Source organism: Podarcis erhardii, assembly GCF_964252035.2.
Source record: "Podarcis erhardii genome assembly, chromosome: 4".
NCBI lineage: Eukaryota > Metazoa > Chordata > Lepidosauria > Squamata > Lacertidae > Podarcis > Podarcis erhardii.
The window spans coordinates 34355682-34383207 of record NC_138508.1 but is presented as its reverse complement, the minus strand read 5'-3'; the positions used below and the strand labels follow the sequence as shown (position 1 = coordinate 34383207).

The 27526-nt window shown below is 42.7% G+C and overlaps 1 protein-coding gene across 2 annotated transcripts; it reads right to left on the bottom strand.

Annotated features, from left to right (window-relative positions):
* Positions 1-4026: 4026 nt before the first annotated feature.
* Positions 4027-20746, bottom strand: CD200R1 (CD200 receptor 1). Of its 2 annotated transcripts, none has more exons than XM_081859788.1 (7): positions 20073-20746; positions 14095-14202; positions 12996-13304; positions 9422-9667; positions 6532-6591; positions 5331-5388; positions 4027-4370 (listed from the first exon to the last, which is right to left on the bottom strand). In XM_081859788.1, the coding sequence occupies exons 1-7, from the start codon at positions 20233-20235 to the stop codon at positions 4322-4324; spliced, it is 993 nt and encodes a 330-aa protein (XP_081715914.1). In that variant the 5' UTR covers positions 20236-20746; the 3' UTR covers positions 4027-4321. The 2 variants fall into 2 exon arrangements, with proteins under 2 accessions (XP_081715914.1, XP_081715913.1); XM_081859787.1 differs by having other exon boundaries at positions 6532-6643; positions 20073-20715.
* Positions 20747-27526: the final 6780 nt, after the last annotated feature.

Sequence of the window (27526 nt, the reverse complement as noted above, 5' to 3'; positions counted from 1 at the left end):
CCACTGTATATCTAAAATCTTTTGAATAAAATCTTTATATCTAAAATCTTTTGAATCTTTATATCTAAAATCTTTTGAATAAATACATTTTCACATTTGCTTGCTTACTCAGTACTTGATGACTCTCAGATACATGTATGAACTGACTCCTTGGGAAAGTATAGTGTATGAGGCGATGTGAGGTATTATGAAAGTTTGGTCTGTGGTAAATTTGTGGTGGCTTAGGAAGTGCATACGCTGCATTATTGTAAGCCTTCAGTGCTGGATGCAGGCATCTTTTGAAATGTGCTGTTGAAGTAGCATTTGCCACCTTGGTGTATGCTCACCCACAACATCATTGGTCAGGTGTGGATTCACCTTCCATTGCTGGCACCACCTACATCTGTTTTCAAAGCATCAGACTGTTGAATTAACCTGCAATGAACTTTTATTTTCAGAATGTGCTTTTCAGGGGCAACAGAAATATGCAGTGGGTGTAGATGGTGCGTGGACTACATAGAAATAACAAGTATTCTGACTCCATTGATTCTAGAATAAAATGCTCTGTGTGTGTGTGTACACACAGCCTTGTGTGTGATTACGCACCCTTTGCTGTTCTGAATGTTTTGTTCCTATGGAAGGACTTTATGCATCCACAGAAGGGGATTTTGTCTCCATTTCTTTTTAACTAAGTAATATTTCCCTGCATATCTGGGGAATCCCATGAGCGTACAGAAACCCTCACATTGTCTGGAGGTGGCCCCATTTCATTGCTCTGCTGGTTGGCTATTAGATGGAACAAACAGACAAGGACGCTAGAGCTGACATCTTCTCAAGTTCTCCTCACAGGTCTGCACCCATGGGTCTTGTCTCTGCCACAGACATCCTGTGTGACTTTAGGAAAACCACTCAGCATTTCTCTACTTCATTTCCCCTAATATGCAAAAAAAACAGACTTTGTTTCACGGCTCCACTGCGATCACACTTCACTGGGGTATATATGGTCCAACAGGAGGCAATGGTGGCCTAGGCCTCAGGAAAAAATTCATGTATATTTTTTATTTGTTCTAAATTTACAGTTGCAGAAATATCAAATTAGATTGCACACATTCAGTAAAATGGATGGGATCAATATTATTATTATTATTATTAGTTGCATTTACATATCCCTTTTTTTCTCCAAAGAGCTCAAGGTGGCATGCATGGTTTCCCCCTCCTCAATTAATCCCCACAACAACCTTGCGAGGTAAGTTAGGCTGTGACTGGCACAAGCTTTATATGATATGAATGCTACAACAAAGCGCTTTATATGCATTATAACACTGTGAAACCAGATGGCACTGTGGAGTCCCGTCTTTTGCCAGCAGGATTTCCCTGTATGAAGTTTACAACGTGTTGAACTGAATTGCTTCTTCGATGTGTCTAGCCAAGGTCACCCAGTGAACTTCATGGCAGTGTGGGGATTTGAACTCTGGCTTCCCAGGTCCTAACCCAACACCCTAACCACTACACCACATTGGCTTATCAATGAAGGTTCGGTTCCTTGAGAATTATATAAAAAAGTTTCCAGACCTGTTAAGGGAAAGCAAGTGGAAGAGGCCTAAGGAACATTGTCCATTTTGGGGCAGGGGCTAGTCTAGATGCCATCTGAACAGCCCTGCGATTTTAGGTTCTAATGCTGAGATTTGGTCAGAAGAGCGCTAATGGAACAATCAGGATTGGTGCAGGTTACCCTGATGGCCCTGGCAGAGCAGTAAATGACCATGGTTTGTTAAGGAGATGTCTGTCAATAGATGGGTGGTTATGGAAGGAAAGCCATTGGAAATCAGGGCTGAGCCTCCCCACATCCCAAAGCTGGGAGTTAATTTGAGAGAAGAACAGCCATTCCCTTCTCACAGGTGGAGCTGGGAACACCCAGTGGCCTGTTTTGTTGTCTGTGAAAATCACAAAGACATCACAAGTCTCTGGCTACCTTTATTCCAAGGAAAGCATACCCAAAGTATGAACAGAGACCCCTGTTGCCATGTGCACAACAATGTTTTTCTCCCACAACATGACTGACCATGAGGTTGAAATGCTACCTAGTGACTCTTGACAAGGTAATATAAGGTCATTATGGATTACCTTTTTGTTGCTGCTGCTGTTAAAGCTACAGTCATATCAGGACCAAGATACATAGCATCCTTGGGCAGCAACCAAGGCTCACTCCTAATGTCTGCCCTGGGCCTCTGTGCTGGAGGCTCTATCTAGTTATCCTTTAAATTTCCTATAATTCCCCCAAGCCTAGTGTTGCTCTGGGTGGCTAGACACAGTGTCCCAGTGCAACTTAGACCTGCTACCACAGCTGGATAAGCCTCCTAAGGCCCACTGACAGAGGAGGGGGTTCATCAGAGGACCCCCTCAAGCCTGAACCCAGTCCTGATTCACATCCTTATTGCTCTAATTCAATTGGGTTCCTTTTCCTTCTTTTGATTACATTTGGATCCAGTTCTTACTTTAGAGCTCTCAGAGAATCAAGGAACATTGTTGCATGCTCAGCTGATGAGTCTAAACAGCAGAAAGCTGATCCATTCAATTGATAGTAGGTTATCAATGCCTGCTAGTCATGTTGGCTGTGTATTATCTCCTGTGTTGAAGGGGACATTTTTTTCAATACCAGTTGCTGAAGGGAAAGCACTATTGCACTTGTGTCCTCCTTATAGGCTTCCTATAGAAATCTTTTTGGCTACTGTGAGAAACAGGATGCCATATAGATAGGCTTTTGCACAGGGCTCTTCTTCGGTTCCTATGCATAACCTATGCTCTTGATCTGTGAAGAGCTATTTCTTCGCTAATGGCAAAGTATAGACAACATACAGCCATTAACTTTTGAGAAGTTTCATAAGGCACTTTGTCACAGAGGTCTACAGGCACTTTTCTCTCACAGAATCAGAGAATTGTAGAGTTAGAAGGGACCACAATGGTCACCCAACCCCTGCATTGCAGGAATCTTTTCCCCACTGGGAGGCTCGAACCCAAATCCCTGAGATTAAGAGTCTGAGCTATCACTAGTTCTATTACTATTAGTTATTATATTTTAATTCCACTCTTCCAAGGAGTATGGGGCAACATGCCCATTCACAACAATTCTATTTGGTAGGTTAGCTCGCTCTCGAAGTCTGACTCAGTTGACAACACCATACCTGCTCTCTCCCTATTAACCTCAATGACATGTAGAACATAATCCAGAGAACTTTAGGAAGAAGCTGTCCTTCTGCAGGATGCGGTCTTCCAGGAGCATGTCTTACTTCCAGGTCTGTCAGTCAGAGAAAGATCAGTTATTTTCTTCCGTGGCACAATTCCATGGAATGCTGGTTATATGGTCCTTAGAACCATAAAATTGTAGTCATCTAGTGCAACCCCCTGCATTGCAGGAATCTCAACACATGGTCCCCTTTTTAGAACAGTGCTCTTAAAGAGTGATTTGGCCCTGAGAGCCCTTCCCAGTTCAACCTGTAGTTGTTGTTGTTGTTTAGTCGTTTATTTGTGTCTGACTCTTCGTGACCCCATGGACCAGAGCACGCCAGGCACTCCTGTCTTCCACTGCTTCCCGCAGTTTGGTCAGACTCATGTTTGTAGCTTCGAGAACACTGTCCAACCATCTCGTCCTCTGTTGTCCCCTTCTTCTTGTGCCCTCCATCTTTCCCAACATCAGGGTCTTTTCCATGGAGTCTTCTCTTCTCATGAGGTGGCCAAAGTATTGGAGTCTCAGCTTCAGGATCTGTCCTTCGAGTGAGCACTTAGGTCTGATTTCCTTAAGAATGGATACGTTTGATCTTCTTAACCTGTACTTAATGCCCCATATTAAAGTGAATGGTCTGCTTGGATTAGGCAGAAAGATGGTGACAATTAATTAGAATCACCTCTTGTCATAGTTTTTGAAACATCTTTCTGAATGCTTAGGCTGGAAAAATGCAGTCAATCTGAGAAAAAGAAGATTCGTTATGATGCAGAGCAGAATATTTAAGGCCAGCAGCGTTCTTGGAAGAATTCCACAGAGCCTGGAGAAAAGGTGCAAAATTGCTCAGCTTCTTTTACATACAGATAATTGACTCTGGGTTTTTTGACAAGTATGGGGCATTGGCAGAGAGAGACAACAAGCCGTTGGGTTTGTGGGAAGGATACAGAAAGCCAAAATATACCCATGTCCATGGGAGGGTCACTGTAAGGTGTTAATGACCCCCCCCCTGCCCATGTATTTTTCTCTTACACAGTTCAAGTCAGACACCGTTTCATGTTGAAGAAAAGAGCTCTGGTGGGAAGTGTCATTCACTTTGTGGGAAGTCACCTGCTTTCTCATAGATCACATTTTCCACTTGCACGAAGATTGCATATGGCTCCAACTCACTCTCCTGCAAAACAGAAGTGCATCCCTTTGAGAAGAAAACATGGCTTGTCACCTAAGTAAAACTCTGAAGCATTTTAAAACATGAAGGAAGCTGCCACAACCCCATTTGTTTCTTTCATCTCATGATATGCAGAAAAATGTTCTGACTTACCCCCCTCCCCCACTTGCACCACCTCAATAGAAATAATGAGAAAAGATTCCCCTTATACTGCAGAGTTTTTATTTTGTGAAATACACTGTGGGTGGCAATATTAAAGTTAATAAAGTATGGAATTATGATTAGCAGTAGACTCAGTTGTTTGGATATTTTCTGCACTGAAAAGTTCTTGACTGCTAGTAATAAATCCATGCTTGTGTTTCTGGGGCAATCCAGTCAGATGGTCAGAGTATTATTCTTTCTTTCTTTCTTTCTTTCTTTCTTTCTTTCTTTCTTTCTTTCTTTCTTTCTTTCTTATGCCACATGATTTTCAAGAGTTATAGAAAAGTCATCCAAAAAAAATTTACCATTAAGAAAACAAAATGTAATTTTGTAAAAAAAAAAAAAATCTTAAACTGCCCAGGGTATATAATCTATTGACCAAATGGAAGCTTTCCTCTCATTGCAAGCAGCCAGGGAGGGGATGGGGAGCAATTCTGATAGGGACCATACTGTGGTACTAACAACACCTGGGGGATACATGGGATCTCCCCTCCCAGAAGAGAAGTCTTCAGAAAATAGATTGATGTATCCTCAGAATAAGTGGACACACGGTGAGGACTGCCCACAACAAGTGTGAGGTGGCTTCCAGGAAAGTTTTAATTTGTACTGAGTACTATGACTATGCACTTCTGGTGGCTTTTGAGCATGATTGGCAACACAGCTAGCAGCCTGTATATGTCTATACCATATGGTAAAAGTATTGTGCCCTTTTTAACACCAAAAATTGGTTTCAGAGCAAATCTCTTATTATTTCCTTGGTCTTACCTGGATGCTTGGTCTTGACATTGTTTCAGGACTTTTGGTTGCAGCAACTTCTCTTTTTCTGGCATATGCAGGGAGGGGAGAGTATAATCAGATTCCTTCTTCCAGATACCATGCAAAATGGGTTTGGATCAACATGTCATCTATAAGACCCTAGGATAATTTCAGATCTAGTGTACCCATTGAAATATCTTACAACTGATCCTAATACACATACACATTCCACTGCCAATATAGAGTATCACCACTACTTTGTTAGAAATAAAGGTAATGGTAAAAGTACCCCTGCCCGTACAGGCCAGTCGTGACCAACTCTGGGGTTGCGTGCTCATCTCAATTAAGAGGCCGGGAGCCAGCGCTGTCCGAAGACACTTCCGGGTCACGTGGCCAGCATGATGAAGCTGCTTTGGCGAGCCAGCACCAGCGCAGCACACGGAAACGCTGTTTACCTTCCCGCTATACAGCAGTACCTATTTATCTACTTGCACTTAAGAGTGCTTTCGAACTGCTAGGTTGGCAGGAGCAGGGACCGAGTAACGGGAGCTCACCCCGCCGCGGGGATTCGAACCGCCGACCATATGATCGGCAAGTCCTAGGCACTGAGGTTTTACCCACAGCGCCACCCGCGTCCCACTTGTTAGAAATAGGGACTGACTAATCTGTCAATTATCATTTGTCTCAGTTTCCCATGTTTTTCAATTTTCAGTTCATTATAGCATTTTCCACATCGGCTTGCAATTTTTTTAAAAAAACAACAGTCTGCATGAGAATTTGCACACATTTTTAAGGTAATTTTGCAAACAATTTCTCCCAGGCAAATGAATTTTCCTTATTATTTTCACAAATATATGCAATTTTGTATGCGTGTTTTGGTTGGAGAACACATTGAAAAAATCAGAGAAGTGTGAATTTTTAAGCATGGCTGCATTTTGGTTCACAAATTGGTTTGGGAAGTGCAAATTAAGTAGGTTCATGTTGAAATTCAAAGAACTAAATGGATTTCTCCCCAACCTAGTCACAACTACTTTTCTTGGTATTCTTGTCTCTGTAAGGTCTTCCTACATTCTATCCTATGAACCACCTTCTAGTCCCAGAGGCAGAAAGCTGTATAAATAATGCCTTGCTGTTTTTCTGTAGCAAGTTGAATTTATGGTCATTGTGTACAGAGCTGTAGAACTGGCTGTTAGGACTTTGGCATACATACCTTCTATAGAGGAGGTAGATGAAAACTGAAAGCAGGAGAATTCCCAAGACACCAGCAAGGCTGGAAAATAGAATGGTGATTGTTACATCTTCCTTTTTTTTACTTTGTCCACCTGAAAATATGCAAAGTGCAAGAAATGCCAGTTAGGAGACATGGATGTAATAGGTAGAATTAATAGATCAGTCAACAAAAGATATAGTTGCACATTAGAATTTGTATGTACCCCCTGAAGCTCAGGCCCAAACAACAAGGTATTTGACTAGTTTTGAAATTATGCTAAAGCAAAACTCAGTATTTGATAAGGGCTTAAAGGTAAAAGACCTCTGACCATTATGTGGCCAGCATAACTAAGCTGCTTCTGGCGAACCAGAGCAGCGCATGGATACGCCGTTTACCTTCCTGCCGCAGCAGTACCTATTTATCTACTTGCACTTTGAGGTGCTTTCGAACTGCTAGGTTGGCAGCAGCTGGGACTGAAGAATGGGAGCTCACCCTGTCATGGGGATTCGAACCGCCGACCTTCTGATTAGCAAGTCCTAGGCTCTGTGGTTTAACCCACAGCGCCACCTGCGTCCCCTGATAAGGGCTTACTCTCCAGTATATATAGGATTCTTTTGGAAACCTCACTGGGTTCCACAGATAGCTTAAGACAACCATGGGAAAGTGACCTAGGCAAGACAATTGATTTAGAAACATGGCAAGCCTGTGGAACAAACCCCCATTTCAAACCCCATCAGTGCACATTTGGGAGAATGCATATAAGCATATCCACAGGAGATACCTACCCTTGTGATGGTCTGAGTTAAGCTTGCCATATGTCCGGAATTTCCCAGACAATGTTTCGGCCTCTGGAAGCAGTGTTTGGGCAGAAATCGCTGGAATCCATGGCACCCCGTGTCAGAAGTCTAGATTTTGACAACAACTTGGAGGGGGGGGGGAGCTCAACAACTTTGGGCAAAAAAAAAAGCTCAACATCTTTGCCCAAAAAAGCTCTTTACAAAGAGCTGCTTTGATTCCTGTTTGCAGCAGCCTGGCTCATGGTGGCCAAAGGTGACTTGCAAGACCATTGGTACCTCCAGATCATTGCTTTAATGGAAAAACTTAACAAAATATACCCGAACCCTACACCATCTCAAAATGAAGGACAACTTTTCTAAAGTTTGGCATCCATTAACTGAATGCATTAAAGTTAAGAAACATGACTGTCAGCCACCCTCTTCTTATGAATTCCTATGAAAAGCATTCTTGGATAGATGCTTATGAAGGACAATTGCCCGGAATTATTATACTGTTTTTGGAATACTGCTGCAGGAGTGTGGAATCTTTGGCCATCTACAGATAATGTTGAATTCTGAGTCCCATCAGCTCCAGGCAAGCATTTGAAAGGCCTAAGTTTCCCACCACTGTTGTGAACCGTGCAGCTTTTTCATTTAGGCAGTATCAGTTTCCAGCAGAATATTTACCTTCATGGCAGTGCTTTGGGATTGATTTCCAATGGATATGGAGAACATTAGAAAATCTCTGCAAGCAATAGGACTTGGCAACAGTCCAACAGGAGCATATTAAATAAGCATTATTATTATTGTTATTGTTATTATTCATCACCCATCTGACCAGGCTGTCCCAGCCACTCTAGGCAGCTCTCAACAAAATATTAAATTTCCATTGCTGATCTAAACTGTTCCATGCAGAATTTTCCATGGGAATAATTCCAAAAGGCTGCCTCTGAAGGAAAACATTACACCAGACCTGGCCCTTAGACAGAAAAGGAACTACAATCATTTGGGGATTTTTTCCCCTACTTTTTAGTAATATTACAGGCCAAAATGTGAGCCCCAAACGCAAGATCCCTGGAACACACCACCAGAAGAAGGATAATAGTGGATATTAGTAAACTGATTTTATTTCATTTTATTTTTATCCCACTTTTCTAGACACAAATGCATCCAGAGTGGTATATCGTAAGAACATTGATAAAAATACTGAAAAGGAACATTATGAATTGCCTTTTGAGCTAAAAAAAAAAAAAAGCACTCAAAATGTTATAAAGAAAAATAATAAATTAAAAATATTTTTTTAAAATTCCCTGGGAAATGGACCTTCAAGTAATAATCTCTAATGAAAAATGGGGAACTTTAAAAACTCTTTTGGCCCAATTAAGGGAATCTTCTTGGAAATTCTTACATAAGTGGTATCTTTACTCCTTGGCTGAAAAGCTGATGTGTCAGATTCATGCAACCAAAGGGAATTCCATCCTCCATCTCTTCTGTAATGTGTGACACCCATTTTGGGATTATAAGCGTCAAGCAGATTTTGTTTATAACCCCCAAGATCTCATGTTAATATGTGGAAAGATTTTTGGGAGTGAAATGTAAGAATTTGATTTGATAGCTTTAATCAAAGTGGTTGATGTATTGAGTTATGTTATCTTATGTGTGATGTGAAAAATTAAAATTGATAAAAATACAGAAAGACAAAGGAAAAAAGGAAGGTGGGGGAGGTACTTTGTATCCCATACCTTACCTGTACCTTTGTTTAGTAATTTGCTACTGGTTTGTGTCCTGTGTTTCGTTTTGGTTCCCATTGCAAAAATATTCAATTAAAAATGTGTGAGTGTGTGTGTATGAAAAAACAATAAAACAGGGTAAATTACAAGTTGAATCTAGATCAGTGGCACATAAATGGGACATGTAACCTGGAAAATGCAGCAGAACATCAAACCACCCAGTCATCAAGATTTCATATAAGTTGCAAACGTGGGAGAAAAGAGAAGTCCTAGTTGACAAAAGAATATGTGTGAAAAGGGGGTGATCCTGAGATGTCTCAGGAAAACGTATCAGAGAGTGGAAACCACAAATTAACACACAGAGAAAAAGATTCTTAAGGTTACCTAATGAGATACTGTGGGACTCCTTCCATGCAGGATGGGAGATAAAGCAAGTTACTTTGCTCCCCTCAGAGTTGTTGACCTTGTATACACTGGTGACGGTCTGTGTGCCATTAAGCAAATTTTCACTCTTGGTGTTATACTCTCCTCCTGGGGACCATGAGATCTGTGCAGCTGGTTTCCCTGCAACTGCCTTGCAAACGGCAGTTCCATTGATGTCGTCATGAATCAGGGATGCCTCCGGAGGTACTGGAGGGAACAAATAAATGAGGCGAAGGGTCAGTTAAATTTATCAAAGTGGTGGGATGAGGCCTACTCTAGATTAGAAGCGGCAAATGGAGGGTGCTTGGGCTGCTGTGGGCAGCATTAACTCAGTGTAAAGCTGTCAGGAACAGCATTTGAGTAGTGGGGGTGCCTTGATCCCACAGTGAGCAGGGCCAGACCCATCCACACATACAACCACACACACTTAACACAGGCAGCTGATAGCCGTATCTCATGCCCCTCCTGTCCTGTGGCCCCAGAAGATGGCCATTTTCCGCTGCAGCATGTTGGAGGGTATGCACATCTGGTTCCCCACCCCTGGCATAAAAAGATGGACATAAAAGGTAGCAGAGCTGCCTATTCCAGACCCTCCAAGTGTCCCTATTTTCCAGGGACAGTCCTGGATTTATAGAAGCCATCCTGGTTTCTGATTTGATCCTGGAATGTCCCACTTTTCATTAGGGTGGTTCTATTTTCACTGGAGAAATGTTGGAGGGTATGGAGTTATCTGCCTCCCGAGCCATCTAAAGGCAGCCCTCTATGGGGAAGTTTAAAAAAAAAAGTTTAATGTATTATTGTTGTTGTTGTTGTTTAGTTGTTTAGTCGTGTCAGACTCTTCGTGGCACCATGGACCAGAGCACGCCAGGCACTCCTGATTCCAATGCTTCCCGCAGTTCGGTCAAATGCATGCTGGTAGTTTCGAGAACACTGTCCAGCCATCTCGTCTTCTGTCGTCCCCTTCTCATAGTGCCATTAATCTTCCCCAACATCAGGGTCTTTTCCAGGGAGTCTTCTCTTTTCATGAGGTGCCCAAAGTATTGGAGCCTCAGCTTCTGTCCTTCCAGTGAGCACTCAGGGCTGATTTCCTTAAGAATGGATAGGTCTGATCTTCTTGCAGTCCATGTTTTTACATATGTTGGAAGCTGCCCAGAGTGGTTAGGGCAACCCAGTTAGGTGTGTGGGGTATAAATAATAAAATTAATAGGACGTCCCTGCTTTCATCAGAGAAATGCTGGAGAGTATAGTATTCTATTGGTATCTTATGTTGCACCAAAATACACATTTGAGGAAGAAATAAGTCCCTTACGAAACCTGATGAGTAAACATATTCCTATACATGCTGTCAAGAATTGCTGACCACTATGCCATGTAATGAGCAGAGTCACTACAGCAGGAAGAACTCGTGGTCTGACTCAGCGTGGCTGGCCACTGACTCATCCAGGGCATGATTATGTCTCATCTGCACTAGGCATTGAAAGCTGTAGCATACCACTTTAAACAGCTTCCACTGAAGAATCCTGGAAACTGTAACTTGTTAGGAGTCCCCTCTTCCCCTCATCCCCAGTCTGACTTAAAAATCATCCTCTCTTCCCAGCACAGAAGTGCACATCGTGACAGACGTTAAGTTGCAGGCATCCAGGTCGCAGCCTCTGATCCCTGCAGACCAGATCAGAGAGCAGACTGTACTGTGGTGCAAATTTGTGTAGCCAAAACCATTACAAAAAACAACAACATAAAACAGAATAAAATGCACTACACAGTTAAAATAATTATTAAGACCAGGCATTCTGTCAGATGAGAGTTTGCTCTGAAGAATTTGACATCATTCCTACAAACTTTTCTCTATAAAATTGCCACTCCAAAGGCAAAACAAGCCACTTTTTCAGAAGTGTAGAGGGATCTGTCCTGTAATAAAAAGTTAGTCAGATACCCAATCGATCTCTAAACTGAGAAATTTAAATACAGTATCTGAACAAGGCTTAAGTCCTCATAGACTGGGCAAACCAGTGGGGCAAATCTCCAGGTACATTTCCTCCAAACTCTCTCTTCATAAGGAATCCTACAACAGCATCCTTCAACAATGGCAGAGTGCACAGACTGGAACTAGAAGGGCTGTAAAGGTTTTCCTACATTTGACATTTGTGATACTGGTTACATAGTGAGCGTGAAGAGTCTGAATGGGTAGTTTGGACAGACAGGCAGAAGTGCGATAAGCACAAAACCATATTTTATAATATGAGATTTCTTGTGGCAGGATGCCATCTCAAGGTCTATGGAGCTCAGAACTAGAGCAGACTACAGTTCTCATCATGCTGTTTTTAGAGACTGCTTGGAGAGTTGGAGGGAGCCTGAGTTTTATGAAGCTGAGCAGTCAGGTGTGTGAAGAGGTGACCACTTGAGGCATATGGCTTTTAAAGCACTATAATGCATGTTTTCTCTGGATTTTCCTGCATAGTTCCACATGGTGTCAACGTTATTCTGCCGGTATTCTGGAATAATGCAGACACCATGCCAATTTTTCTTCTGCTGCAGAATATAAGGTATTTGAAGAAAGATCCTGTGTGATCTCCCTATGTGTTCAATGGTGTGGAATGTGTAGAGTGACCTTCCACTGTATGATGTGACAGGGCTGAGATTGGCCTGAGTGATGCCTGTTTCACACCCCTTCTGCCTCACTTCAATCTGATAGGAGAGAGCTAGCGGATATTTGAAGAGAGCAAGAAAGGCAGATAGTACTGAAGGAAGCTCTGGGGTTAGTTGTAGTGGCCAGGGCCATATCATGGAGAAAGTAAGGGTCATACTTTCATAGAGAAAACAAAGACTTCTGAAATACCAAGGGTGAAATGTTAATGAAAAAAAAACACACACACACAGAGGGATTTTGTTGGTTGGATACCAAAACAGGGAAGGGAGATTTTGTGACATTTTAGGAGCAGTAGTTCCCTCAGAACACATCCTGCCAATGGTGTGGATAACAAAATGCAGTCTCACTCACCACAAATTCACATTTTCTGCACAGTCTATTGCTATATTCAACCTTCCTTTCCCAAGCTCTATTCCCTCCCTCCCATTTCACTTTTGTACACCCTTGTCAGCCTTTTCAAACTTGTGTACTTCAGCATTTTGAAACTGGTATTTATATTCATGTTTGGTCTTGCTGAGAAGAAAGCAGAGAAGAGGCACTGAAAAAGCAGATTGAAACAGAAGAAGCTTTAAGTCCTATGTCTGAAAAGACTATGTCATTTCTATGTTCTTTGTTCACAACTAAAAAATATTAATAAACGTGTAGTAGTTGTAACAGCAGCTGTAGAAGGAAGAGCAGAAGTAGAAATAGTTTGTTTTTAATTCAATTTTATAGGTTTTTTTTATTGCATACCTTTTTTATCACTGTTGTGCTTAAATATTACTGCAAAATGCTTTCAGTGGTTGCCAGTAGCTTAAAAGTAGTTTTAAATGTTTGGATTCAATGAAATAGATGTAGCAGTCTCATATTATGATTTATAGGTAAGGAAAAGAACATGGAGTTTCTTACCTAATATGGTTAGATTATGTTCATGGCTGAATGTTCCATCAGCAGTTGCTGTAGAACATTTATATATTCCTTCACTGGATATTTGTGCTGACTTTATCTGAAGGGTGGAGTCCTTGTCTGGTCTAGATAACCAACACATGCTATCCTCACTGCAGTTTCCCCCTGTTTGATTTCTATCACTGATGTATGATAAATAGCAAACTGTTCCATTCTTTAAATTGGCATTCCAAGATACCATTATCATAGGTCTCTGATGGGGACAGGTCAGGATAACTTCAGTGCCAACCACTGCATCCGTTCTTGATTTGCCTGGAAGGATATATTAAAAAAAAATACCATCAGTAGGTTTTCATAGCTGGATCTGAAGACTACATTTGAGACCAAGCTGTTTTTTTTAATCCTCAAATACTCCTTATTAATAAAATCCAAAAGGAATCACAAAAACACGGTTTCCCAATGTGTTAGAAAGAAACTACCATGAAAGGTTGTTAAACACACTGATGCGGTGTAACCCTTGTATTAGGATATACTATAAGGTAACTTAACAGCAGAGATATGTATCATGAGAGTTATACCCTCTGGTATGTCTGGTCATTGTTACACGGTAATCTTGTTGCTGTAATCTGCAGAAAGTGGTAAACTTATCAAACGCAAGGAGAATTATTTTGAAACTGGCATAAAATGCTGGGAATTATGAACCGAACAAATTCGCTCTGAATTTTTAATTTCATTTATTTCAAACATCTGTTTCCAGCTTCTCTGCATCATAATTTATTTTATTTTATTATTTATTACTTTTTCGTACTGCCCTTCAGTCGAATATCACAGTGCAGTTTGCAATATAAAAACATAAGAGACCGTCTAGGCACTCACCAAACGTTTAAAAAATATAAACAAAATCAAATATTGGTAAAATTCTTTTCTAAATCCACCCTATAGGTGTAGCGTAGTGTAGTGTGTTCACATACTAGATATAGCGCTCTCTCCTTTTAAATCAAGCTTAGTCATTAATCTCTCCGGGCCTTAACAACTAAACTTATGTAAAATAGCATTGTTATCTGCTCTACTATAATTAATAAATACAGGTGTGCAATGTTACCTTCTGCCAGCTGAGGTTTAATATTTTTCACCGTCATTCCTGTGACTGAACTGTTGGCATGATGCTGTTCAGACTTATTTTGAATGGACCCTCTTGCTGGGAATGATCCTAAAAACAGTCATAAGACAAAACCATAAAAGGACCATGACATATAATTGTTGTGGTTGTTGCTATTGTTGATGTTATAAATAAACACAGTCCTGTAATTACTCTAGAAACTGAGGAAAAGATTAGACCGGTGAATAAGACAGCAACACATGTTAAACAAGGCACATAGCCCAGATTTATTAGTATAATGACCATATAAATTTATCCACAAGAGAAGACTCAACCTCTGGAGAGGCTGCCAAAATCATTCAAGATCTTCTTTTGGAAATGGATACATGCACTGTAATTTTCACATTTCACTGGAATGCACAATTAGGTGTGCGTGTTTAGTGGTATGGGGCCAGTGTGGTGCAGTCTCTGGGTGGTTATCCAGGGTTTGTTGAACTACATCTCCCATCATCCCCTGCCATAGGCCATGCTGGGACTGGTGCTGATTGGCACTGGGTTTCAAGAACATCTGGAGGACCACAGGTTCCCCAGTCTTGGTGTAGTGGTTCCGAGTGCTAGAAGAGGACTTGGGTGACTCGGGTTTAACTTTCCACGCAGCTGAGAAGCTTACCTTGGGCCAATCACCTTTAATGTACATCACAAGCTTGTTGTAAGACTAAAATGGGTGTGGGAGAATAATGAGTGCCTTCTAGAGAAACCATTAACATGAATGTTGAACCAGAGTTTTTAGAAAGCAATTTGAGGGATGAACCAATTCATACTATAAGCAAACGTAACTGCTGTCTGGTGGACCTTTGTTTACTGAAAATACCACCTCGGCAGAAGGCATTAGGAACAGAGAATCAGGAAAATTTCTCCATAATGCGGAATGGGAAGTTGTGTGGGGCCTGGACACAGTGGTGAGATGGATAAGGGAAAACAAGCTGAGCTTGAATCCAAGAAATTTGGAGGCACTGTGGGTGAATGGTTCCCACATCTGAGGAAAATGGTCAGTTGCCTGACCTGGGCAGGGCTACATTCCTCCTGAAGGAAGAGCAGCCTGGAAGTACTTCTAGATCAGTGTTTCCCAACCGGTGTTCCGCGGCACACTAGTGTGCCGCGAGAGGTTGCCGGGTGTGCCGTGGGTGGGAGGCGGGCGAGTCGGGCTGCTTTAGCCCCGTGCGTGCTCTCCCAGCTGGAGAGGTGACGCGCGCCTATGGAGGCTCCTGCCATAGGCGCGCGTCACCTCTCCAGCTGGGAGAGCACGCACGGGGCTAAAGCAGCCCCCCGCGACCCTCTCCCCGCTGGAGAGGTGACGCGCGCCTATGGCAGGAGCCTCCATAGGCGCGCGTCACCTCTCCAGCTGGGAGAGCACGCACGGGGCTAAAGCAGCCCCCCGCGACCCTCTCCTGGCTGGAGAGGTGACGCGCGCCTATGGCAGGAGCCTCCATAGGCGCGCGTCACCTCTCCAGCTGGGAGAGCACGCACGGGGCTAAAGCGCGACCGTCTCCCGGCTGGAGACGCGGGGCTGGGGCGGGGGAAGCCCGAGCTTCCCCCTCCCCCAGAACGGGACCCAGAGCTCTGGGAGCTTGCGGGGCTGGGGGAGGAGGAAGCCCTCCGCCAGCCTCCAAACCATGTCGGGAGACAGCGGGTGGGCGCGCTACGCCTCTCCCGCTGTCTCCCGAGTTTGCGGGGCTGGCGACGGGGAGGAGCAGGCTTCTCCCCCCCGCCAGCCTTCTAACCAAGTCGAGGGACAGCGGGATGGCGGCGTTCCTTCGGAGGACGCCCGTGCTCCGCGCTGGTGTTGGCCAGCCTTGCGCACCCGGGGGATCTCCCCCCAGGAGCGCAAGGCTTGCGGGCGGCGCAGAGCACGGGGCGCCCTTCAGAGGACGCCCCGTGCTCCGCGCTGTGTTGGCAAGCCTTGCGCACGGGGGGCGCGTGGGGCGCCCTGAAACAGAGGGTTCCCCATGCTGCGGACTGTAGCCTGCCGCCCGATGCGCGGGGCGCCCTGAAGCAGAGCGCCCCTCGCGCCAGGCAGACATGGGCCAGCCCCACAAGCTCGGGGGACAGTGGGGAGGCGCAGCACCGCCATCCCACTGTTCCCCGACCTGGTTTTGGGGGGGGGAAATAAAGGAAATTTTTTTTTCCTTTATTTCCCCCCCCCAAAAAAAAGTAGGTGCGTCCTATGGGACGGAGCGTCCTAAAAATACGGTACTTACTATTTCATAATAAAGTAATTATAAAATACCGGTACTTTCTTTGTGTTTATTTGATGCCTATTAAAGAGAGTTACTTTATATATAGTCAATATAGGCACAGAGTTAATTTTTTAAACATTTTCTAATGGTGGTGTGCCTCGAGATTTTTTTCATGAAACAAGTGTGCCTTTGCCCAAAAAAGGTTGGGAAACACTGTTCTAGATGTAGCTTTGTCACTAGAGGTCCAGGTAGCCTTGGTGGCTAGAAGTGCTTTTTACCTGCTGTTCCTGGTGCAATAGCTTTGGCCATTCCTGGACTGGGAGAGCTTGGCCACAATAGTTCAGACACTGATTGCTTCAAGACTGGATTACTGCAATGCACTCTACGTGGTGCCTTCCTTGCACTTGACCCAAACAGTGCGGTTAGTGCAGAATGCTGCAGCACAGTGGCTGACAAGAACGAGACCCTGTCTGCATATAATAACACCTCTGCTCAGAGATCTGTGCTAGTTGCCCATTTGCTACTGGGTCAAGTTCAAGGTGTTACTACTGGTATATAATGGCCTGGAAGCAGTTACTTGCAGGTTTGCCTCACCCCATATGTGCTCACTGAACCACTTCAATCTGCAGATTTGACACTGTTAAAAGTGTTGTACAGTATTCATTTTACAGTTGTAAGCAATCGATCCTTTAGTATGGCAGCACCTACACTTTGGAACTCCCTGCCTGTTGACATTTAGGCAGGCACCTTTGTGATGCACCTTTGGCACCGGCTTGAAATATCTTTGTTTAGGCAAGTCCATCCATTAATAATAATAATAATAATAATAATAATAATAATAATAATAATAATTTTATTCATACTCCACCCATCTGGCTGGATTTCCCCAGCCACTCTGAGCAGCTTCCAGCACATATAAAAACAAAATAAAACATAGATGTTGACACATTTTAATTTTTTAGTGTTACTTTTAATTACCTTTCAAATATTTTTAATGGCTATTTTAAAACTGTTTTTATTGATAATCTTAACATTTATTGCAAACTACTTAGAGGTTTTACTACAACCAAGTGGTATGTAGATTTTGTAAAATAAAATAGTTGTGGGACAAGTGCTTAATGGGACCAAATGCGTATCTGAACCACCCTGTAGGGATGACTCTCTTTGGAAGGTGATTTGGAGCAAGGAACTGTGGGTAGAGTAAGGGTTAAGAACCTACTGGATCACCATTTCCAGTTGCCCTCTCCCAAAGTTGCTTTTCATGCAACAACAAAACGAGCTTCTGCTTGATCATTACATGTGTTTGTTTATAATACAGTTTGACCTACTAATTCCAGTCAATACAGTGGTACCTCAGGTTAAGTACTTAATTCGTTCCGGAGGTCCGTTCTTAACCTGAAAATGTTCTTAACCTGAAGCGCCACTTTAGCTAATGGGGCCTCCTGCTGCTGCTGCTCCGCCGGAGCACGATTTCTGTTCTCATCCTGAAGCAAAGTTCTTAACCCGAGGTACTATTTCTGGGTTAGCGGAGTCTGTAACCTGAAGCGTATGTAACCCGAGGTACCACTGTATGTTAAAAGGATAAAGCACAGTTTTGTTACTTGAGGAATGGAAAGACCTCTGCCCAAAGGACCATTTTAGTCCACCTCTGAAAACTAAAGGTTGATACACACAAATTATATTTACTGGGGATTTTTATGACTGTTTTGACACGTGCCAAAATTACAGCTTATTCCCTTTTTGCAATAGACTTTTCAGCAGTTTTCCAAAATGTGCTGACAGGCCACCATCTCAACACCATGGAGACAATGCCTTTTTCAGTAAACCTTCACTGAACTTTCGCCTACCGTCTTCTCCGACTATTGTGGTCAGTAGGAATCTATTTATTCTCCATTGCAGATGGCCAAAGAGGGTGGAAGAAAGAGGTTTCCTCAAGTAAAACTTTAAATTGTTCTGCCATCATGCAATCCATAATTTATATTTAAGTTATTATTTATAAAGGACACTTTTTAGTTTATTTTTATTTGTAATATTTTACTTCCTGATTTTTAGAGGATATTTTGTTCAGTTGCTTACTGTGAATTTTCCTTGCACTTTTCTAGCTGATTTTTATGCATAATGTTTATGTTGAATGTTGTATTTGCTGTTTATTTGAGATGTTTTAACCTATGTTTTAATGTGTTTAAATATAAGCAGCATATAAATTGTACTATAATAATAATAATAAAATTAACAGAAGGGATAGAAACTGTTCTAAAACTGGTGTTTTGGATACAGGTCTGATCACTACTTTAGTGAAGTCAATCTACCTGCACCCAACCAACCCTTGACAATTCCGGCCAGCAAAGTTGTTCTGTCTTCTGCTTTCCTTCACCAGAGGAGAAGTATTCAGATTTCACATAGTGGTCTTCCAAACACCAGACCAGCCTTCCTACAGCCCTGGAGATGAATGGGCTGGAACTGATGCCAGCAAAAGTTGTAAGCTTTTCAACAGGTGTGATAGAGAGAATCCCAAGAGAGTTCAAAAAGAGAGAGACATTATAACTTTGTTTATAAAGTGAGCATAATTGCCTAATTAAATTCAGACATATACTCTGCTAAAGCAGAGCAGGGGTAACTGCCGCCTTCTAAATGCTGTTGAGCTCCAACTCCCAGCCAGCCTCAGCCAGGATAGCCAATGGTCTGAGATGATGGGACCTGAGATGAGGGGTGATATGATAGCCATGTTCAAATATATAAAAGGATGTCACATAGAGGAGGGAGAAAGGTTGTTTTCTGCTGCTCCAGAGAAGCGGGCACGGAGCAATGGTTCCAAACTACAAGAAAAAAGATTCCACCTAAACATTAGGAAGAACTTTCTGACAGTAAGAGCTGTTCGACAGTGGAATTTGCTGCCAAGGAGTGTGGTGGAGTCTCCTTCTTTGGAGGTCTTTAAGCAGAGCCTTGACAACCATATGTCAGGAGTGCTCTGATGGTGTTTCCTGCTTGGCAGGGGGTTGGACTCGATGGCCCTTGTGGTCTCTTCCAACTCTATGATGCTATGATGCTATGATTCTATGATTCTATGACCTGAAGGAGCGTCTCCACCTCCATCGTTCTGCCCGGACACTGAGGTCCAGTGCCGAGGGCCTTCTGGCAGTTCCCTCACTGCGAGAAGCCAAGTTACAGGGAACCAGTCAGAGGGCCTACTCGGTATTGGCACCCGCCCTGTGGAACACCCTCCCACCAGATGTCAAAAAGAAAAATAACTACCAAACTTTTAGAAGACATCTGAAGGCAGGCCTGTTTAGGGAAGCTTTTAATGTTTTATAGGTTATTGTATTTTAGTGTTTTGTTGGACGTCGCCCAGAGTGGCTGGGGAAACCCAGCCAGATGGGCGGGGTATAAATAATTATTATTATTATTATTATTATTATTATTATTATTATTATTATTATCTTGCAATATCTGGAGGTCCACAAGTCTCCCATCCCTATGCTAAATAATACTGTGATAGGAATTTATACTCAGGCCAACTCCCAGCTTATTCGAAGTAGGTTTTTCTTCCTCTTTAAAAATATTTGGCTTGATAAATGTATGCCGCTATTTGCCCTTTAGGTCTAAATATTATAAGTAGATGATAACGATCCGGTCCATGCTGCCTGTTCCCTAGCTGCTTTGCTACATATCCTTTAATGTGGGTGAAACTGAAAGGCAAAGACTTTATAAGAAAAGGCAACATCTTCAGTGAAAAGTAAGACTTACCAATTGTTGCCATCACCACTGTGACAGTGAGCAGGGCACAGGCACTCCAGTTCTTCAGAACAAAATTAATTCCACATTTGGCTTCCATGGCGCATGCAATTATATCACCACGACATCCATTCTGATGTCTGCTTAACCACCAACACAGCGAGCATCTTTTCATGCAAACACTTCATCTCAGCGAGCATCTCTGCTCCACTTTCTACATCCCTAGGTTCTACAGCAACTCTGTGTGCTCTAGACTGATTAGCTCCTTCGGGTTGGAGTGGTTCTTCCTTCTGCCTTGCCACTTGTACAGGGTTTCCTGTGCTTACTTGTCAAAAAACCAAACACAGAGGAAGCAGATGAAGTCACATTCCTCAGTGGTTATCAGAACAGGACTGCTCTCTTTGGGAAGACGAGCCCTCACCGTAAAACTCAAGAAAATAAAAACAGGGGTGTTCCGTCAAGCTTCCATGTCAGAGGAAATTTCATTTGAGGTGAATGGTACTTAAAAGATAATGCCAAACCATTTCATGGAAGAAAATTCAACTCATGGGCTGAAGAGCTGTCTGCATTATGATTTAGCAGCTTCCACTATTTACACTTTCTACATTCTCATGCATCAAAAAATTGTATTGTAGTTTCCACCACAAAAAGGTGATATTTCTTCTGCTGTCAAGTTCTCCGGTACTTGCTGCTGGTAGGGTTGATGAGCACTAATGGGGCATTCATACAAGTACATATATGGGAACAAATTATGGAGCTAATTTGAGGGGTGGGTTCCTCCGTTCACATTTTAGTGGGTGTTCAAGGTTCAAAACTTGCCCACACAGAGAAAAACAGCATTTTCACTTCAGATGAAATGACTCGAGATTCTGTAGAAACCACAGGTTTATTTTAGTTAATACACAGCATTTGCTTCAGCATAACAAAAAAAGATTCATATGATAAACCGTAGATTTCACATGATGAGATTTGCCCTTGATCCTTTGAGTCTTAATGAGTTTCATCCCCAGGCTATCACCTCAAAAAGAAATCAGTCTTTTCTTAACTAGCTTTTACACTAGTTGATTCCAGGATTTGGAAGTGTCTTATACAACATTTATGAAGTTTGCCTAGCTTGATTAGTTTTTTCACACATGCTTATTTCAGTAAATTAAAATTGTCTAACACACTTCTTAATATATATGGGTCTTGCATAGGTCCTAACACGGGGTCTGACACACAGTTTCAACACAGAAGCTTCAATTAAATTCTAACACTAGCTTAATCCATAATTTAGGGTGTTTTGCACCCACCAACTCATATGTTGGGTAACAATTCAGTGTTTGAATTACGGTAATTGGCATTCAATATCCTCTTCTGACCAGTAATCACACTTTGTTTTAGAGCTAATATACTTTTCCTGTAACTGGGCACTCTCCTGGTCTCTGCGGCCACAGCAGGCGCCGTAACTCTCCAACAGTTTGCCTTCACCCCCAAAGGCACACGCTTCCATTATCTCCCAAGACATATGTAAATAACTCTGGGGTGCCCTGGAGTCAGCTGTGGTCTATTTTAATTGTGCATGTGTGGCATGTTGATTAATACAAAATTTAAAATCGAAAGTCAATTTTCTAAATATCTGTCTTGTTTTATGTCAGTTGTGGAGAAACTCTGGCCCACGGGTCTTGTTATAGACCCACCAGATGTCTAAATTTGGCCTGCAAAATCATTTTGCGCAAATCACAATCACCTGTCAGTCACCTGGTATCATACAACATCAGGCGAACCTCTCCCCAAGCGGGCACCTTCCTCTATTCCTAAGTGAATTGTGCAGAAGTGGGAACTGAGTTTTGGTCAGTTAGCATATGGATCATAGTCCAATTGCCAGTTTCAGTTTAAGACTACAAGGTCATGAGGCATGTGTGGGTGGAAATAGGTGACTAATAATTTTGCAGTAGTTGCACACACAAAAAGCTTACCACGTGATGGCTGTATTAACCTCAATTGCAAGCACAGCATTTAACACACACCACTCAGATCTAGGAAGGAGAGTCAGGATAATACTGGACTTACTGGCTGGTTCCTCTTATGTGTACAGATGCTATTTGTACATTTAAAATGTTTACCATGTGGTTCTTTCTAATCTTGTTTCTACGGCAGCTGTTTTCTGAGTGCCATTCATGCATAAGAGCTAGCTAGAAGATGAGGTTTGAAACACATTTTTCTATTTTAAAAACAAATGTTATATTTTGATTCTCAATTTTACAACAATCATTAAAATTGCATAAACTATCCAATAACATCATTTGACTTCCCTCCCCACCTTTTGTGGTTTTTTATGTGGTAATTTTCTTACTGCATCGCCAAATTATTATTTAGAATCTAAAGTTTCCTTAACAAATCTACTTAACTGTTTGTTCTACATTAATCCTGCTAATTAATTTAAATGTTTACTATAGTTTTTCAGTTAGTCCACATATTTTCCCCAATCTTTGTTAAAAGTTATTTCTTTTTGGTTTCTTATTCTTCCAGTAAGTTTTGCTATTTCAACATAGTCCATTAATTTTATCTGCCATTCTTCCATGGTTGGGACTGTATCTTCTTTCCATTTTTGAACGTCATTTGGGCAGCTGTCGTTGCATACATAAACAGGTCCCCCCCCCACCGGGTCCCTGGGTATCTCTGCACCTAGTACAGTGGACGCTCGAGTTGCAAACATGATCCATGCGGGATGGACATTCGCAACCCACAGCATCCGCAACCCGCAGCAGCGCACAGCGCATATGCACACACGTGAGTTGTGATTCGGCGATTTAGCGCTTCTGCGCATGTGAGACCACCGAAGTAACCCGTTCTGGTACTTCCAGGTTTTGGTGGTCCGCAACCCAAAAAAACGCAAACTGAAGCCTCTGTAACCCGAGGTAAGACTGTATTCCTAAAAAAAAAAAGCTTCTGGTGAGGTTTGAAACTGAGGGTTTATGCATACTTACCTTTTGTGGAACAGGTACACATACTTAAAATTTATTATTATTGTTTAAATTTGTATACCACCCTTTATCCATAGATCTCAGGGTGGTTCACGTTATAAGAATACAATCTAAAAGCACAAAATACATTATAAAAACAAGAACAAAAAACCCACAAACCCATAACCCCCTCCCTCCAGTCCTTCCCACAAAGACATTTAAAAGGGGTATTAATCAGCCCAAGGCCTGGTTGAAGAGGAACATTTTCCCCTGGGTGTCTAAAGGTATATAAGGAAGGCACTAGCCAAATCCTCCTGGGGAGAACATTCCACACAAGGGGAGCTACTGCAGAAAAGGACCGTTCTTGTGTTGTCACCCTCTGGACCACTCATGGAGGAGGTACACAAAGAAGGGCCTCAGATGATGATTGCAAGGTCTGGGTCGGTTCATACGGAGGGTGGCGGTCCTTGAAGTATTGCAGTCCTGAGCCGTTTGAGGCTTTATAAGTCAAAACTAGTACTGTGAACTGGGACTGGACACTAATTGGCAGCCAGTGCAGTTGGGCCAGGATTGGTGTAATCTGCTCAAACCACCTTGCCCTGATGAGCAACCTGGCTGCCAAATTCTGCACCAGCTAACATTTCCGAACCATCTTCAGAGGCAGCTCTACGTATAATGTGTTGTAGTAACCTAACCTAGAGGTTGCCAGAGCATAGACAACAGAAGTTAGGCTACCACCATCCAGATAGGGGCATAGCTGGACCATAGCTGAAGCTGATGGAAGGCACTCTGTCCCACTGAGGCCTCCTGAGCCTCAGGTGACTGCAAAGGATCCATAAGTACCCTGCATACTTGCTCCTTCAGAGGGAGTATAACCCCATCAATAATAATAATTTATTATTTGTACCCCGCTCATCTGGCTGGGTTTCCCCAGCCACTCTTTGCGGCTTCCAACAAGGATTAAAAATACATCAAGAGCAGGCATGTCCAAGCACACCCCCACACCTTTCCCTGCAAAAACTCGCTCTTTAAAACCAACTCGGAACAAATGGCAAATTGGGTTTCCCACAGATTGCCGTTTGTTCTGATTCAGCTTTAAAGAGCAAATTTTGGTGGGGAAAGCTCTGGAGCAAAAAAATGGGCACTCAGACATGGAGCAGTAAGGCACAAACCATGCCTGGGAAGTGAGGAGGAAAGGTACCATAAATGTGGATAAGCACATGCTTTACCATCCCTAACCACAAGGAAGGAAATCTTAGCTTTTAAAACTCCATAACCTTCCAGACGATTGAATGGGTGAAGCTGCAACTGGCCAGCAGGGGAGTTTTAGAAGCAGAAAGAAAGAATTTACAGGCTAAATTCTGTGCAGCTAAATCACAGTCTTAACTGGAGCAGAAGCTTATGACACAACAGTTACCATGGCTTCCTGTGCGAGGTAAAATTTTGCAGAGGCGTTTGAAAAGTTAATGTGTATTGCTTATTCTGAGAAACACCCACTCTGCTGATAGCCTCAATGAGAATTTCTTTTTGTGTGACTCTTACGGAAGGAACTTTTACAAGAGAGTGTTTGAAAAAGTCTAAATTCCCAAATGATTTCTAGGCGGGTTTTCTCCCCCTATTAAAAACCTCAGTTTCCATATTTGCAGTGTCATGCTTATGACTTCAGCTGCATAGTTAGAAGCTGTGTGGGCCGACGATGAGAAACATTATAAATGCCAACAGTGACCTGGTGACAAAATTCCTCTTTCCACAAATATATGCCAACAAGTAAGAGTTTCTGTTCTCAAATAGCTGCTGCACATCTGCTAGATGGCGGCTCCTAAATGAAATGTTCATTTCAGCAAACTTTAGTTAGATCCCACCACTTCTTAACGTATATATTTATTTGGAATTCTTTATACAGTATCCTGATCTACCCCCTGAAGAAGATCAGAGCAGAACACCTAAAAATATCAAAACAATGTAAACAAGCAGTATTTTAAGGTTTTTTTTTCCCCCTATTATGTTTTTACTGTAATTTTACTGGTGTTAGCCGCCCTGAGCCTGGCTCTGGCCGGGGAGGACGGAGTATAAATAAAATTTATTATTACTATTATTATAAAAGGAAATGCTACATTAAGCAAAAACATACTGCAGATTCAAAGGGGTTGCAGCAGTTACTTATTACAGCCCAGAGTATAATTCACATTGAATATTACAGGCCAGGTAAACAAGAAGTTTGGATTTGATATCCTGCTTTATCACTACCCTAAGGAGTCTCAAAGCGGCTAACATTCTCCTTTCCCCTCCTCCCCCACAACAAACACTCTGTGAGGTGAGTGAGGCTGAGAGACTTCACAGAAGTGTGACTGGCCCAAGGTCACCCAGCAGCTGCATGTGGAGGAGTGGGGAATCAAACCCGGTTCACCAGATTACGAGACTACCGCTCTTAACCACTACACCACACACAACAACCCTGCAGTGCTGTCCAGAGGCATCAGACCCCTACAACCATCACTGCAGGCTTGGAGTATGGCTGTAGGTCACTGTTATATGACCTACTGTGGCTTGGAGGGCTGCACTGATAAATATTAGCTTATAGCATTCTTGCAACATAGTCCAATGTTAACAACGCAGGGTAGAGGTGAAGCCAACACTCATTTGGATTCCTAGTAGAAAATAAAATGCTCCATGCTCCTCAGGTCGCAGCAAAGGTCAATCCACCTCATTCTTTCTCAGAGCTCTTTGCATGCCATATCAAGAACTCAGTTGCATGCAGAAGTCTTACATGCAGCCATGTTGCACTTTTAAATGCTGGAAACACAATATGTATCTAAAACATGTATCTAAAAAACAAGTTGAAAAGGTTTTTTTTAAATGCATATGATTAGAAGATAAACTTCAGTGTTTGATACTAACATTTGGTTGTTTTTAAACCCGAGCCACAGGCTCATGTAATGCATGAACACCAGAGCAATGTTCTGCCCTACTTGTTTCCTCTATTTCCCAACTTCAGGGGTGAGTGCTGATACTTACATAGCCAAACAGCACCAGCCATGCACAAGGTATCTGCATGCAAGTCCAAGATTTGCAGAAGTCCATAAAGTTCAAAAAAGCTTTGTGGACAAGAAAAGGGAAGAAAAACTATGTGTGGGCAAATGCAGGCAGTCCCGTGAAAACAAGGGGAGGAGGGATATAGCACAAGCACAGCTGTCGCTCTCAGGTGGAGTGGCTTTCTCTAGGCAACCTGAGAACTCCTAAGTAGTGTTTTCATATAATCACAGAGTTGGAAGGGATCCAAGGGTCATCTAGCCCAACCCCCTACAATGCAGGAATCCCAACTAAAGCTGGGGGTTTGGAAGCTGGAAATGAGGCAGCCAATATGATCCTTGCTTTCAATATCTCCCCACCCCCACTCTACATGCAAGAAACATTTTGTTGCAGGACCGAATATTGTCCTCAACTTCATCCCCTTCCCAGTTTTGAATGACTGACTATAGCAACATGCTTCTTCTTCTTGTACCTTTATTGCCACCCAGCGGTGAAAGCAAGAACTGTTGTATCGTTATTGCTTGGAGATAAACATGACATATCTCGAATAATACGCAGTGCATGCTTCTTGTGGTTCGTTAGTTACTGATGGGTTCTGACTCTGAAGGGTTTTATAAAGTTATATTGATGCTGGGGCTTCATTTCAAAAACATGGTCCTCAGGTTTCTCCAACACATCTCTTAGCAGCAATGCGGTTTACAATTTCCCCACGTTTCAGCTTCTAACACCATCCTGATCAAGGCCAGCCCACCCATGAGGCAAGGTGAGGCGCCTGCCTCAGGTGGCAGGATTCACTGAGGCAAAAGATCCCTATGTCATCATCGTATGTCATCATCATACTGTCTTTCTATCTTACAATACTCAAGGCGGTTTACAAGCTGAAGAAACAAAAAAATGTACATCTTATAATAATCTAATGCAATACAAAAATGTGATAATAAAACATAACTTTAAAATAGGCAACCTACATCAAAAAAGTAACATTCAACAATCATTAGAATAGTATAAAATATTATTATCAGCATATAAATGTCAAGCTTTCTTCCCCTCATGTTTCTGATGTAGATCTTCCCTTAGCCCTTCTTCCATAGCAGGGTGGGAAGCACAGTTTTGGGGTCCACCTCAGGTGCCAAAATATCCTGGGCCAGCCCTGGTCCTGACCCTACTCTTCTCACCATTTTCTTCTACTCCAGCCCCATAGGTACCAACTCCCTGGGGCCCTGGGTGCCCAAGCACCCACCAAATTCCCCATGAAGGGGCTGGGCACCCGCAAATTTCAGTGACAGGACCATGCACACTGCATGGCACCCACGGCCCCGGGGGCAAAGCTGGCACTCCTGTCCAGCACCATGGGGCAGCAGGCTCCAAAACCCTCAGAAACTAAAATAAACGCCTGGCACTTTTAAGTGGGGGGGGCAGAATGGTGCCCCCCATCCATAGCTGTCAACTTTTCCCTTTTCTTGCGAGGAATCCTATTCAGAATAAGGGACT

Coding starts and splice junctions, on each gene's coding strand:
- CD200R1 (XM_081859787.1), bottom strand. CDS start 20,235: ATGAAAAGATGCTCGCTGTGTTGGTGGTTAAGCAGACATCAGAATGGA. Junction 14,203..20,072: donor AGTGGTGATGGCAACAATTG/GTAAGTCTTACT, acceptor GACTGTTTTTAG/GATCATTCCCAGCAAGAGGG. Junction 4,371..5,330: donor TGTCAAGACCAAGCATCCAG/GTAAGACCAAGG, acceptor TCTGTTTTGCAG/GAGAGTGAGTTGGAGCCATA.